Source organism: Musca autumnalis, unplaced genomic scaffold (assembly GCF_047663935.1).
Source record: "Musca autumnalis isolate F117 unplaced genomic scaffold, ASM4766393v1 scaffold_1, whole genome shotgun sequence".
NCBI lineage: Eukaryota > Metazoa > Arthropoda > Insecta > Diptera > Muscidae > Musca > Musca autumnalis.
In genome coordinates, this window is record NW_027411644.1 from 113,394,734 (window position 1) to 113,410,624 (window position 15,891).

General features: G+C 31.8%; 1 protein-coding gene across 9 annotated transcripts in view; it reads right to left on the bottom strand.

The window, feature by feature from the left end:
• Positions 1-15,891, bottom strand: part of Sulf1 (Extracellular sulfatase Sulf1) — a 426,412-nt gene that overhangs the window by 11,898 nt on the left and 398,623 nt on the right. For 6 of the 9 annotated variants that reach the window (XM_073988582.1, XM_073988566.1, XM_073988573.1 and 3 more), the window contains 6 exons: positions 2,999-4,061; positions 2,762-2,931; positions 2,368-2,694; positions 1,931-2,295; positions 433-728; positions 58-173 (listed from right to left, as the gene is read on the bottom strand). In XM_073988582.1, the coding sequence (XP_073844683.1) occupies positions 58-173; positions 433-728; positions 1,931-2,295; positions 2,368-2,694; positions 2,762-2,931; positions 2,999-3,922 (2,198 nt within the window). In that variant the 5' untranslated portion in view covers positions 3,923-4,061. The remainder of the gene's footprint in view (positions 1-57; positions 174-432; positions 729-1,930; positions 2,296-2,367; positions 2,695-2,761; positions 2,932-2,998; positions 4,062-15,891) is intronic. The other 3 variants (XM_073988620.1, XM_073988628.1, XM_073988637.1) reach the window with 1 other exon arrangement.

Genomic DNA, 15,891 nt, shown 5'->3' on the forward strand with positions numbered 1-15,891 from the left:
ATAAAAAGAACCAAATTTTCAATAACAAAATTCCACCTTCGTTATTTATACATCTACCTTTTCCGTACTTCGGGTTTATAGACGACACCATCTGGGGTAAAACATGCACAGTTGCGTTTATTTTGACTATTAGGATATTTCGAGATTTCCGCTAAATGATCCTGCAATTGTAGCTATAAAGAGAAAATCGAAAATTAATTCTTAAATGCGTACTACCTTGCATAGTCAATTTCCATATTCAGAGGTTCATTGGTAATTAATCGAATCAATGGGTAATTAATCGATATGAAAACGTAATATTGTAAGCATTGCTGACTTGGTTTCAGGTTGACCTATTCAATGGACCCTGGTCGAATTTTAAAGGACAGGTCGTCAAAATTCCTGAATGCCTTTTGTATTCTTTTATAATTTTGAAAATTTTCTTAAACTTACATGAAATTTACACTTATGTTTCCGCCATCGTCCATTCTCATTTACGCATTTCCATTTTTGCCCTGCCCGACAATTTTCCAAGAGGCTAGGATCCGAACATTCTGAGTTTAAACGCATCATTTTGGTAATATATGGAGTCAATGGTAAATTATTATCAAATTGATCCTGCTGTTCTAAATCATCCTCAGTCGCATCATTATCTTCTTCCTCTTCGTTATTTGCCGCAGAGGTATCCGTCTCATCTTCATCGTTTTCAAATTCGAAGTCATCATCAGTAAGGTCATCATTATCAGTTTCTGAAAATTAGGAAATTTGGCATTGCAACTAAATTGTATTAAAAGGATGCATAACCGAAACATAGCGAGACAGATCCCCATATGTTGAGACATTCAGATGTCTACGTTTATATCCGGTATATTAGATATATTAGAATAGTTACTCCCTTTGCAACTCCCCAAAGCATTTAATTTTAACCCCATGAACTTTTTACAATCTTCAACTTCAACATGAAATTCTGTCTGTGGCAATTTTTATACCTTATGAACTACATTGTAATTGTGTCCACGATTTGGTCTCACTTCATGTTTTCACAATAAATCACAATTATTTAAATATTGTGCCTAAAAGTATGCTATTCAATTTGTCTTTTGTAAAAACTATTAGGTACGAATGCAATTTCCCTGTGAAAACTACACGTCTATAAAGCCTTTCTTCTGCTCGTCTATAAAGATTTCCTTCAACACGTCTTTAAAGACTCCCTTCTTCTCGTCTATAAAGGCTCCCTTCCTCTCGTCTATAAATACTCACTGCTGTTCGTCTATAAATACTTCCTTCGGTTCGTCTATAAAGATTCCCTTCTGCTCGTCTATAAAGTATCCCTTCTGATAGTGTATAAACACTCGCTACTGCTCGTCTATAAAGACTTCCTGCATCTCGTCTTTGAAGACTTCCTTCTGCTCATATACCAGAACACCCTACTACTACCTATTACTAGACCAACGAGTCTATCAGGCAGGCTTGGATAGCATTCACGCTGATGCAGTCTGACAGGTAGTACAGAGATACAGTGTAAAAGCCGTACTTGGGGACCACCCCCATCCATCGCAGCAGAAGAACTCCAGCTGCCAAGGCAAACGATTGGTTTTAGCACATTTAAGATCCGGACGATGGAGCCGTCTCAAATCGTATTGGGACCGAATTGATACCAGGATAGCCAACACATGCTCGCCATGTGGATTGGGACCACACGACACTCTGCATTTGTTTAGCTCTTCTGTCTCCTGATTTTTTATGGATGCAACCAGTCCAGGCTGCAGAATTTTTGAGTCTGGATTCAGAGGAATCAGAGCCTGATAACTGAAATAATACAAGAACATATTTGCGTTGGTAGAACCACAACTCATCTATCGGAATCCCTCTGTTCGTCTGTATTGACTTTATAAAGTTTCCCTTCTGCTTTCCTTTCTATGTTTGTCACCATTTCTAAACATAAAATTACCTTTACCATGTTCTCCGAATTGATCCTCTTCCCGCGATTCCATTTCCACAATGTCCATGCGTGGTGTTGTAGTTGTTGAGAGCGTTACATTCTCCAAGAGATCCTCAAGTAAAGTGCTATTTGCAAGCTTCATACTGTTACGTTCGGCCTGCAAACGGGCTCGGGCCTCAGCAATCTGATCGGGAGTTTCACGTCGGCCGGAACTTTCAATTAGGAAGGTGTCAGGCCAGGGTTCTTTCATGAATTTCTGTTTATTCAAAAGCAACGGTAAAATACTGCGGCCATCCATGTGTGCCGGTGTGGGTACACCACCCATATCCAAAAAGGTGGGAGCTAAATCGACATTCAGGACGATTTCTTCAACCCTAAACATTAGACGAAACAAAAAACGCGATTAGAAATTCAGATAAATCGTTATGTCTTATAAGCATACTTACACCCTCGATGGTTGTATACCGGGACCACGTACCAAAAATGGTACCCTTACATCAAATTCAAAGGGAAAACTTTTTCCTTTGATCAAACCGAATTGACCTAAATGATAACCATGATCCGAGGTATAGATAATATAAGTATTATCCAATTCTCCCAGAGATTTCAGTTCATTGTAGACCCGTTCCACAGCCACATCTACACTTTGTAGGGTCTGCAAACGTTTGGTCATGAGTAAATTCGTAAAACGTTTATGTACCGGTTCCATGGGTTGTGTGACACGCAAAATCCATTGTTTATCCGGATTTGGTGCCAAGTCATAGGATGGTGTGCTAAAAGAGGAGGAGTATGATTTTTAAAATATTCGAAGGGGGAGAGAATGAAATAGCGGAGACTTACTGGTGTGTCGTTACATTGAAAAATAAATGACTATATTGGGGCGCTGAGTCTTCAGGACCATGCGGTGCAGGAAAACTCATTGTCAACATCACAGGTTTTCTTTGGTTTTGTTGTTTTGATGATCTCAAAAATGCTATAGAATCATTGGCTATTAAATTCGGATAGTAATCCTGGAAGGACAAAAGGTAATTGGAATTAGTTAGAGTGATTTAAGGTCAACATAAATATGGAACTTACCTTCTCATAATCAAATCCATGCTTAATCTTCTGACCATTCATGTTAATACTATAATTATAGTATTTCGAATTCATAATGAGTCCACCCCATTCTCGCCAACCTGGTGGTATATAGGAACCATTATATTTATTTAAATATTTACCAAAATAGCCGGTTCGATAACCGGCATTCGATAGATAAGTGGCAAAGGAGCGTGTCTCATGTGTCGCCTGCCACTGGGGACTGGAACAGTTGTCATTATTGGTGAAGACCATATGATTGTGAACATACATGCCGGTTAATAGCGATGATCTGGCGGGGCAACACATTGGTGTTGTGGTATAGGCATGACGAAATTCCGCCCCACCATCACGCAGAATGCGTAAGGTGCGTGGCATAAAATTCAACGAACCCAATTCAACATCCTGATCATCGGTAAGAATGAGAATTATATTGGGTTTACGACTGGATGCCTGGGAATCACGTGAGAAACGTTTAGATTGTTGTGGTCCGGGACCAGAGTTACGTTGTCTAGCCTGTCGTTGATGGCCATTGTCATGATGTGCTGTTGCTTGTGAATGATGTCTTTGATGTTGTTGGTGGTGTTGCTGATGATGCTGTTGTTGTTGTGGTTGGTAATGATGTTGCCTTTGTTGCTGCTGGTGGCGCTGTTGTTGTTGATGATGATGTTGCTGGTATTGGTGTTGTTGTTGCTGTTGTTCTTGATAGTGATGAGCAGTTTTCTGTTGATGACTCTGATGACTTTGTCTATGATGTTGTTGGGTATCTCTAGAATTACTTTGTCCATCCTCCTCTTGCGGATGGTATGTTGGTAAATTTTCTTTGGCCGCAATTGCTGTTGTCGACAACAACAATAAATTGAGCGTAAACAGCAGACACAGGCTGACGCTAATTGCTAATTTATTTATATTATGGAGCAGCATTTTTGCTTTGTTCTACCTTATCGTCTTCTAAATTTTATCACAGTATCCTTATTTATTCTAAATTCTCCAGGTTTTGCGTAATGGCATTTACATTTCGTATTTTCGGGTTATGTCATCTTCAGGGATGGTGGTGAGATTTCTGAATGAAAAGAAAAAAAAAAAATATTAATGTAGGTGGGGGAAGAGTAAGGGATATCTGAAGTCTGCAAACATCACCAGTGCGGACTTGTTTAATAATAGTTTAAAAAACATCAGCCCTCTTAAGCGTGGATTTCCTAAGAATATTTTTCTGCCTCCTTAAGCGTGGATTTTTTAAGAATATTTTTTCTGCCTCCTTAAGCGTGGATTTTTTAAGAATATTTTTTCTGCCTCCTTAAGCGTGGATTTTTTAAGAATATTTTTTCTGCCTCCTTAAGCGTGGATTTTTTAAGAATATTTTTTCTGCCTCCTTAAGCGTGGATTTTTTAAGAATATTTTTTCTGCCTCCTTAAGCGTGGATTTTTTAAGAATATTTTTTCTGCCTCCTTAAGCGTGGATTTTTTAAGAATATTTTTTCTGCCTCCTTAAGCGTGGATTTTTTAAGAATATTTTTTCTGCCTCCTTAAGCGTGGATTTTTTAAGAATATTTTTTCTGCCTCCTTAAGCGTGGATTTTTTAAGAATATTTTTTCTGCCTCCTTAAGCGTGGATTTTTTAAGAATATTTTTTCTGCCTCCTTAAGCGTGGATTTTTTAAGAATATTTTTTCTGCCTCCTTAAGCGTGGATTTTTTAAGAATATTTTTTCTGCCTCCTTAAGCGTGGATTTTTTAAGAATATTTTTTCTGCCTCCTTAAGCGTGGATTTTTTAAGAATATTTTTTCTGCCTCCTTAAGCGTGGATTTTTTAAGAATATTTTTTCTGCCTCCTTAAGCGTGGATTTTTTAAGAATATTTTTTCTGCCTCCTTAAGCGTGGATTTTTTAAGAATATTTTTTCTGCCTCCTTAAGCGTGGATTTTTTAAGAATATTTTTTCTGCCTCCTTAAGCGTGGATTTTTTAAGAATATTTTTTCTGCCTCCTTAAGCGTGGATTTTTTAAGAATATTTTTTCTGCCTCCTTAAGCGTGGATTTTTTAAGAATATTTTTTCTGCCTCCTTAAGCGTGGATTTTTTAAGAATATTTTTTCTGCCTCCTTAAGCGTGGATTTTTTAAGAATATTTTTTCTGCCTCCTTAAGCGTGGATTTTTTAAGAATATTTTTTCTGCCTCCTTAAGCGTGGATTTTTTAAGAATATTTTTTCTGCCTCCTTAAGCGTGGATTTTTTAAGAATATTTTTCAACAAACATCAGCCGCCTTAAGCGTGGATTTCCTAAGAATATTTTTCAACAAACATCAGCCGCATTAAGCGTGGATATCCTAAGAATATTTTTTTGCCTCCTTAAGCGTGGATTTTTTAAGAATATTTTTCAACAGACATCAGCCGGCTTAAGCGTGGATTTCCTAAGAATATTTTTCAACAAACATCAGCCGGCTTAAGCGTGGATTTCCTAAGAATATTTCTTTTGCCTCCTTAAGCGTGGATTTTTTAAGAATATTTTTCAACAAACATCAGCTGCCTTAAGCGTGGATTTCCTAAGAATATTTTTTCTGCCTCCTTAAGCGTGGATTTTTTAAGAATATTTTTCAACAAACATTAGCCGCCGTAAGCGTGGATTTCCTAAGAATATTTTTTCTGCCTCCTTAAGCGTGGATTTCCTAAGAATATTTTTTCTGCCTCCGTAAGCGTGGATTTCCTAAGAATATTTTTTCTGCCTCCTTAAGCGTGGATTTCCTAAGAATATTTTTTCTGCCTCCTTAAGCGTGGATTTCCTAAGAATATTTTTCAACAAATATCAGCCGCCTTAAGCGTGGATTTTTCCTGCCTCCTTAAGCGTGGATTTCCTAAGAATATTTTTCAACAAATATCAGCCGCCTTAAGCGTGGATTTCCTAAGAATATTTTTCAACAAATATCAGCCGCCTTAAGCGTGGATTTTTCCTGCCTCCTTAAGCGTGGATTTCCTAAGAATATTTTTCAACAAATATCAGCCGCCTTAAGCGTGGATTTTTCCTGCCTCCTTAAGCGTGGATTTCCTAAGAATATTTTTCAACAAATATCAGCCGCCTTAAGCGTGGATTTCCTAAGAATATTTTTTCTGCCTCCTTAAGCGTGGATTTCCTAAGAATATTTTTTCTGCCTCCTTAAGCGTGGATTTCCTAAGAATATTTTTTCTGCCTCCTTAAGCGTGGATTTCCTAAGAATATTTTTTCTGCCTCCTTAAGCGTGGATTTCCTAAGAATATTTTTTCTGCCTCCTTAAGCGTGGATTTCCTAAGAATATTTTTCAACAAATATCAGCCGCCTTAAGCGTGGATTTCCTAAGAATATTTTTTCTGCCTCCTTAAGCGTGGATTTCCTAAGAATATTTTTTCTGCCTCCTTAAGCGTGGATTTCCTAAGAATATTTGTCAACAAACATCAGCCGCTTAAGCGTGAAATTTTTGAGGATATTTTCCAACAAACTTGACACCTTAAGCGTGGATTTTTTAAGAATATTTCTTTAACAAACATCAGCCCATTTAAGCTTGGATTTTTTGACAATATTTTATCAACAAACATCAACCCCCTTAAGCGTGGATTTTTTAAGAATATTTCTTTAACAAACATCAGCCCATTTAAGCTTGGATTTTTTGACAATATTTTATCAACAAACATCAACCCCCTTAAGCGTGGATTTTTCAAGAATATTTTTTCAAAAAACAGTCCCTCTAAGGGTGGAATTTCTAAGAATATTTTTTCAACAAACATCAGGCCCTCTAAGCGTGGATTATTTAAGTAAATTTTTTAACAAACATCTGCCGCATTAAGCTTGGATTCTAAGAATATTTTTTCAAAAAACAGTCCCTTTAAAGTATAGTACACATTGACAAGCAAAACTGACAGTCATCGAGGTCTATTTCGTGAATATCAAAGCCTAACTGAAAAATTTGTTTTGTAATCTCTAAATAACACCGTAAATATTGTATTTCAAACGTTTTTAGCTAAATAAAAGTTGTTATTTGCCGGAAAATTGTCCTAAAAGTACGTTGACTGTCAGTTTTGACTGTTAGTGTGTACTCCCCTTAAGGGTGGAATTTCTAAGAATATTTTTTCAACAAACATCACGCCCTCTAAGCGTGGATTTTTAAGTAAATTTTTTAACAAACATCTGCCGCATTAAGCTTGGATATTTTAAGAATATTTTTTCAACAAACATGAGCCCTTTAAGCCTGGATTTTTTAAGAATATTTTTTTCCACATACATCAGTCTCTTTAAGAGTGGATTTTTTAAGAATAATTTTCCACGAACATCAGCCACCTTAACCGTGGGCTTTTTACAATATTTGTTTCAAGAAAAATCAGCCCCTTAAGCGTGGATTTTCTAAGAATGTTTTTCCACAAACATCTGCCTCTTTAAACCAGAATTTTTTAAGAATATTTTTTCAACGTACATCAACCCCCTTAAGCGTGGATTTTATAAGAATAATTTTTCTACAAACATCAACGCCTTTAAGCGTGGATTTTTAAGAATATTTAAAATTTTTAAGAATATTTTTTCAACAAACATCAACGCCTTTAAGCGTGGATTTTTTAAGAATAATTAAAATTTTTAAGAATATTTTTTCAACAAACATCAGCGCCTTTAAGCGTGGATTTTTTAAGAATAATTAAAATTTTTAAGCGGGGATTTATTTAAAGTATTGTTTCAACAAATATCAGCCCCTTTAAGTGTGGATTTTTTGAGAATATTAGCCCCTTTAAGCGTTGATTTTCTTAATTATATTTTGTCAACAAACATCAGCCCCTTAAGCGTGGATTTTTAAAAATATTTTGTCAACAAACATCGGCCCATTTAAACGTGGATTTTTTAAGAATATTTTTTTCAACAAACTTCGGTACCCTTAAGTGTGGATTTTTAACAATATTTGTTCAACCAACATCAACCCCCTTAACCGTAGACTTTTTAAGAATATTTTTCAACAAACATCAGCCCACTTAAGCGTGAATTTTTTAAGAATATTTTTTTCAAAAAACATCAGCACCCTTAAGAGTGGATTTTTTAAGATTTTATTTTTTTAACATGAGCCTTCTTATGCTTGTATTTTTTAAGAATATTTTTTTCAAAAAACATCAGCCCCCTTAAGCTTGGATTTTTTAAGAATATTTTTCAACAAACATCAGCCGCCGTAAGGGAGGATTTTTTAAGAATATTTTTTCAACAAACATAAGTCCCCAAGCGTGGATATCAGCCCCCTTAAGCGTGGATTTTTAAATAATATTTTGTCAACAAACATGAGCTCCTTTAATCGTGAATCTTTTAAGAATATTTTTTCAACAAACGTCAACTCCGTTTAAGCGTGAACTTTTTAAGAATATTTTTAGCAAAGATCAGCCCATTTAAAAGTGGATTTTTTAAAGAGTATTTTTCAGCAAACATCAGCCCATTTAAACGTGGATTTTTTTAAGAATATTTTTTCAGCAAACATCAGCACATTTAATCGTGGATTTTTTAAGAATATTTTTTCAGCAAACATCAGCCGCCTTAAGCGTGGACTTTTTAAGAATATTTTTTCAACAAACATCAGCCACCTTAAGAGTTGATTTTTAAGAGTATTTTTCGACAAACATCAGCGCCTTTAACCATGGTTTTTTTGAGAATATTTTTCAACAACTATTTAAGCCCGAATTTTTTTAAGAATATTTTATTATTTAAAAACATCAAACCATCACATTACCAACATCATGTTTATTTTTTGGAAAAATGTATGTGCTTTTTTATATTTCCTGTTTTCCTTAGTAATGTATTCTGTTTCTTGTTAACAAAGTATTTTGTGTAAACCATTCACCACAGACTGTCATTCTTCCTTGCCACAGTATTCAGCAATTCATGTAAAAACTTTAGGGATTTCATTTTAATGTTAACATATACAGATGTAGATATATAATGTAAGTGTGTACTTGTTTATTTGTTATCCTTTAATTTTTCCTTTCATGTTGGAAGGATAAATAGTTTTTAAGTTTTTAACATTATTTCTTAACAAATTTTTACATGTGAGAGTCATGTTTTTCTTTTCAGATACAGCAAATGTGTCAATAGCAATACAAACATACATACATACATACACATATTTCATTGACGTTCTTAGCACACATCATGTTTTCAATGACCTTGAGTTGAAATATTATTTATTTATAAACATGGAAATTGAAAGGATTCATATTTCAATGATTTAAATGTAAATATACAAGAAACTGATGGGTGGGTGGGGAGAGCAGGTTGGTGTTAGTTTTTTCATCTTTGTAGCGAAAATTACTTGGTATCTAATTGATGTAAATAGTCCCCATTTAGTTCATTGCATAATCTTTAGTCAAGGATGAGATGTGTGACATTAACAAAAATTTAATAAATGCTTAGAATCAAATGAAAAAGAACAGTATTTGGATTACATTTATGGTACTTAGTCTCCTCAAACTGAAGATAACGGTTTGAAGTTATGGAAGAAGGTAATGTGTAGGGAATGCGCATACATAATGGTGGCTGCAATTAAATAAACTAACGCTTATCCGAAGGAAGAACCTTGATGAAAATTCTGGAGTGCTGAGTGTGATACCTGGATCGATGGACCTATTGCTTTGCATCTGATTTCACGTTTATCTGTGATAACCTTACATGGCGTATGGTATCATTTTACATGATTGTATTTTGAAAATGGATTGGGAAAGGCACCAAAAACACTGTCTTATAGCTTCCTCGAAATTATATATTTGTTTGAACATGGGTTTGTTGCTAGTCGGAGGTTAAAACAGATTAAATTTAAAAGCGGTAAATATTTTTGTGGTTATAATAGCGATATCTATTTCTCACTATTTGCGGAACTTTTCTCTAAATAAAAGCGGGAACCTATGCGTTGTTGTTGCAGTGAAGGTATGCAGAATTCTTATGAGAAACTACTTTCAGAGCCAGGCTCGTATAAAACAGGTAAAAAATGCTAAACCTCCATCTAATGGCGACGAAACCGAGAATATTTTTCAATACTTATCAGGTTTGAGTAGGACGGAGGCAGGTGTAGTGTTAGTTAGAAGCCATTTCGGCAAGATTTTGTTCAACGTACTTAGGTTCCAGAATAACTTAATGTTTCCAGTATGCCTTAATTAAGATCTTAAGACCTCTTGCGGCTGTCCCTCCTGGAGTGCAGTCGAGCACGCCGCCCACTATGCAATATCCAGATACCCTTTCCAAAAAATCTGTATGGATATTTGCTAAAGCAGACAAGACATAACGTCGAGACCAGGGTTTCGGAGTCGGAGTCTACGAGTCGGAGTCGAGCAATTTTGCTGGAGTCGGAGTCGAAGTCTGATTCGAAAAAAATAATATAAAAATAAATTATGGGCACCATTTTCTTCGAATATTATTATTTGTTTTAAAAAGACGATTCACAGGATATTTACTTCGACTCTGAAACCCTGGTAGAGACTTATCAAAAGCCTTGATGCTGTTTGAGGATATTGAGAAGACAACCCTCCGGCCATGTTTGAAACGTTGGACACTAATTATATGTGCGGAGGTGAGTCATTATTGGAATTAAGAAACAAGAAATCCAAGCCCCATTTAACCCCTTGATTTTGTAACTAATTTTTGTTCGTTCGTTAACATTCGTAATAATTTAGGCATTCATAGCTCAGCTCTCAGAACACATACATACATAATGTTCGTATACCCGTTCCATAGATCGTTAAGAATTCCTCATTTAAAAATCAGCGCTCTACATTTGCGCTAAAGCGAGTAAATCGATCTACAAAATTTGACAATTCGTGTGAAAAGAAAAACAATTTTTACAAAAACAGGGGGTATATTACCACTAAGAACTGAACTTACCTAATACAACTTTATTTGCCCTAGTCATTGTAGTGATTAGAAATTGGTTAATAATAAATATGGGCTTGGTCGCAGCTGATAATTTATTCACAACTGAGTGGTTTGGGAATATTGTTTGCTTATTTAAAGTTTCCCCATTACAATGTTCTTTTCATGATTTTCCAAATCACCCAGACCTAATCTTATGACGCTGTTAAGTAGTCATTCAGCGAATGCATCATCTGATGTTTGCATCTTTATTTAAAAGATTTTTCATGGAAATTTTCATGTTAATAAACAAAACTTGGTTGGTATTTACAAAAGCTATAAGCAAACATGTGTTAAGTAAATTGTTTAACTTCTATTAAACAACAACAAAAACAAATACAATAGCACAAGTTTGAACGTAATGGACATAATGCCAAATAACCGCAAACAAGGTACATAATGGTAAGTAGCAATAACTGCATTGTGTAATCATCAAAAGTTTAAACAGACATACGCTGAACCCCTGCACATCCCAAAAGGCCATATGACACCTGTTGAAAATGCATATGAGATATGATTTCATGCCAAATATGTGACAAGAAGTGATAAGGCTTTCAAATGAAACCATTGTGTAAATTCTTTTTTCTTGCTGTTTTATTGGTTACCCTTTTGTCGTTGGCATTTTGTTTAACATTTGACACCCGACTCATGTAAAATATCATTTTGCAAGGGATTTTTGCCAATTTAAATGGAGGATTGCCTAGCCAGGCTATAACTATGCGGTGAAATGTCAATTTGGGGTTTTGGAATTTTCAATTTGCTTTACACCAGTGTCAAATATTTGAAGTGCAGACCACCGCAAAGAGGAATAACAAATATACAAATCGTAGGGTTAAGTGGAAAAGAGGTTAAGGTTACCACTTGATAGCTTTTATGTATCAGGTTACCTCGACAAAGCCGTTCCATTGAGTAAAAGGCAGTTTCACCAAAAATTTTCCTCTTTGTTGCCTTTAACTGTCATTTATGCTATTTGGCATTTAAGCTATCGTCTGACATTCATATACAAGTTTTCTCAAATACATTTGGCATTTGAACACTCGAACTTTTGCATAGCGGAAATTGTAAAACTGCTGTAGGTTCAGATTTGACGAGTATTTCAATATTTCCCCTTTTAAAACCAAAGCATGTGCACAATGTCAGATGATATTTGGTAGCAATGTGGTATAAAAGTTGGAATAACTATATTGATTTCAAATTGAAATATTTTGTAGGATTTCAGCGAAATGAAAATGGTAATAGAGTTTGAGATTTGAAAATTGCGGGTTTTTTGGAAAAAGTTGTCAACAAAGTTTATCCAAATGAGAAAGTGGAGGAGAGAGGGAAATAAGTGAAAATATATTTAATAATGAAAAAATATGTAATAAAAAATCCAGGCTTTAACAAATATTTAATAAATAATACAGGCTTGAATAAATATTAAATAAAAAATCCAATCTTAAAATATATTCAATAAAAAAAATTATAATTAATGAAAAATATGTAATACTAAACTCCAGGCTTGAAAAAAATTTAATAAAAAATCCAGGCTTAAAAAGATAATAAAAAAATAAAAAATTCTGGCTTAAAAATATTTAATAAAAAGATCCAGTCTTGGAAAAAATATTTAATAAAAATATTCACACTTGAAAAAATATTTAATAAAAAATCCAAGTTTGAAAAAAATATTTAATAAAACAATCCAGGCTTGGAAAAATTTTTAGTAAAAAATCCAGGCTTGAAAAGATATTTAATAAAAATCCAGGCTTTAAAAATATTTAATAAAAAAATCCAGGCTTGGAGAAGTATTAATCAAAAAATCCTGGCTTGAAAACATATTTAGTAAAAATCCAGGCTTAAAAATATTTAATAAAATATTCACACTTGAAAAGATATTTAATAAAAAATCCAGGTTTGAAAAAATGTATAAAAAATCCACGCTTGAAAAAATATTTAATAAAAAATCTACGATTGAAAAGATATTTAATAAAAATCCAGGCTTTAAAAAAATATTTAATAAAACAATCCAGGCTTGGAAAAGTATTAATTAAAAAATCGAGGCTTACAAATATTTAATAAAAAATGAAGGCTTGAAAGAATATTTAATAAAAATATTCACACTTGAAAAAATAAGTGAAAGAAAATATATTTAATAATGAAAAATATGTAATAAAAATCCAGGCTTTAACAAATATTTAATAAATAATACAGGCTTGAATAAATATTAAATAAAAAATCAAATCTTAAAATATATTCAATAAAAAAAAATTTATAATTAATGAAAAATATGTAATACTAAACTCCAGGCTTGAAAAAATTTTAATAAAAAATCCAGGCTGGGAAAAGTATTTAGTAAAAAATCCAGGCTTAAAAAGATAATAAAAAAATAAAAAATTCTGGCTTAAAAGTATTTAATAAAAAGATCCAGTCTTGGAAAAAATATTTAATAAAAATATTCACACTTGAAAAAATATTTAATAAAAAATCCAAGTTTGAAAAAATATTTAATAAAACAATTCAGGCTTGGAAAAATTTTTAGTAAAAAATCCAGGCTTGAAAAGATATTTAATAAAAATCCAGGCTTTAAAAAATATTTAATAAAAAAATCCAGTCTTGGAAAAGTATTAATCAAAAAATCCAGGCTTGAAAACATATTTAGTAAAAATCCAGGCTTAAAAAATATTTAATAAAAAATTCACACTTGAAAAGATATTTAATAAAAAATCCAGGTTTGAAAAAATGTATAAGAAATCCACGCTTGAAAAAATATTTAATAAAAAATCTACGATTGAAAAGATATTTAATAAAAATCCAGGCTTGGAAAAGTATTAATTAAAAAATCGAGGCTTACAAATATTTAATAAAATATCAAGGCTTGAAAAAATATTTAATAAAAATATTCACACTTGAAAAAATATTTAATAAAAAATCCAAGTTTAAAAAATATTTAATAAAACAATCCAAGCTTGAAAAATTTTTAGTAAAAAATGCAGGCTTGAAAAGATATTTAATAAAAATCCAGGCTTGAAAAAATATGTAATACTAAACTCCAGGCTTGAAAAAATTTAATAAAAAAATCCAGGCTTTAAAAAAAATTTAATTAAACGATCCAGGCTTGCAAAAGTATTTAGCAAAAAATCCAGGCTTGAAAAGATATTTAATAAAAAATCGAGGCTTACAAATATTTAATAAAAAATCAAGGCTTGAAAAAATATTCACACTTGAAAAAATATTTAATAAAAAATCCAAGTTTGAAAAAATATTTAATAAAACAATCCAGGCTTGGAAAAATTTTTAGTAAAAAATCCACGATTGAAAAAATATTTAATAAAAAATCTACTATTGAAAAGATATTTAATAAAAATCCAGGTTTGGAAAAATATTTAATAAAAAAATCCAGATATGAAAAATATTTAATAAAACAATCCAGGCTTAGAAAAATATTTAGAAAAAAATGCAAGATTGAAAAGATATTTAATAAAAAATCCAGGCCTAAAAAATATTTAATAAAAAAATCCAGGCTTGAAAACATATTTAATAAAAATATTCACACTTGAAAAAATATTTAATAAAAATCCATGGTTTGAAAAAATGTATAAAAAATCCACGCTTGAAAAAATATTAAATAAAAAATCCACACTTGAAAAAAATATTTAATAAAAAATCCACGACTGAAAAAAAAATATTTAATAAAAAATCCATTATTTAACAAAAAATCCAGATTTGGAAAAATATTTAATAAAAAATCCACGATTGAAAAAATATATTTAATAATTTGAGAAATTATTAAACAAAAAATCCATGTTTGGAAAAATATTTATTAAAAAAATCCACGCTTGAAAAAATATTTAATAAAAAATCCAGGCGTAATAAAGATATTCACACTTGAAAAAAAAATTAAGAAAACAATGAAAAATATTTAATAAAAAATTCACGCATGAAAAAATATTTAGTAAAAATATTCACGCTTGAAAAAATATGTAATAAAAAATCTAGGTTTGAAAAAATGTTTAATTAAAAATCCAGGCTTGAAAAATATTTAATAAGAAATACACGCTTGAAAAAATATTTAATAAAAAATCTACGCTTGAAAAAATATTTAATAAAAAATCCATTATTTAACAAAAAATCCAGATTTGGAAAAATATTTAATAAAAAATCCACGATTGAAAAAATATATTTAATAATTTGAGAAATTATTAAACAAAAAATCCATGTTTGGAAAAATATTTATTAAAAAAATCCACGCTTGAAAAAATATTTAATAAAAAATCCAGGCGTAATAAAGATATTCACACTTGAAAAAAATTAAGAAAACAATGAAAAATATTTAATAAAAAATTCACGCATGAAAAAATATTTAGTAAAAATATTCACGCTTGAAAAAATATGTAATAAAAAATCTAGGTTTGAAAAAATGTTTAATTAAAAATCCAGGCTTGAAAAATATCTAATAAGAAATGCACGCTTGAAAAAATATTTAATAAAAAAATCTACGCTTGAAAAAATATTTAATAAAAAATCCACTTTTGAAAAAAGTATTTAATAAAAAATCCAGGTTTGGAAAAATATTCAATAAAAATTCCACGCCTGAAAAATTATTTAACCAAAAATCCAAGCTTGAAAAAATAAAAAATATTTAACAAAAAATCCACACTTGAGAAATAACTAATAAAAAATCCACGCATGAGAAAATAACTAATAAAAAATCCATGCTTGAAAAAATAATTAATAAAAAATCCACGCTTGAAAAATTTTTTAATAAAAAATCCACGCTCATAAAAATATTTAACAAAAAATCCAAGCTTCAAAAAATATTTAATAAAAAAACCAGTCTTGAAAAAATATTTAATTTAAAAAGTTCAGGCTTGAAAAATCTTCTATATATATATATATAAAATTCTCCTGTCACGTTGTTCGGCTTTGAACTCCTCCGCAACGGCTGGACCGAATTTGATGAAATTTTGTATGTGGAGTTTGTAGGTCTGAGAATAGGTTTTTAACTACTTTTTATAGTGGTGAGTGGAGTGACCAG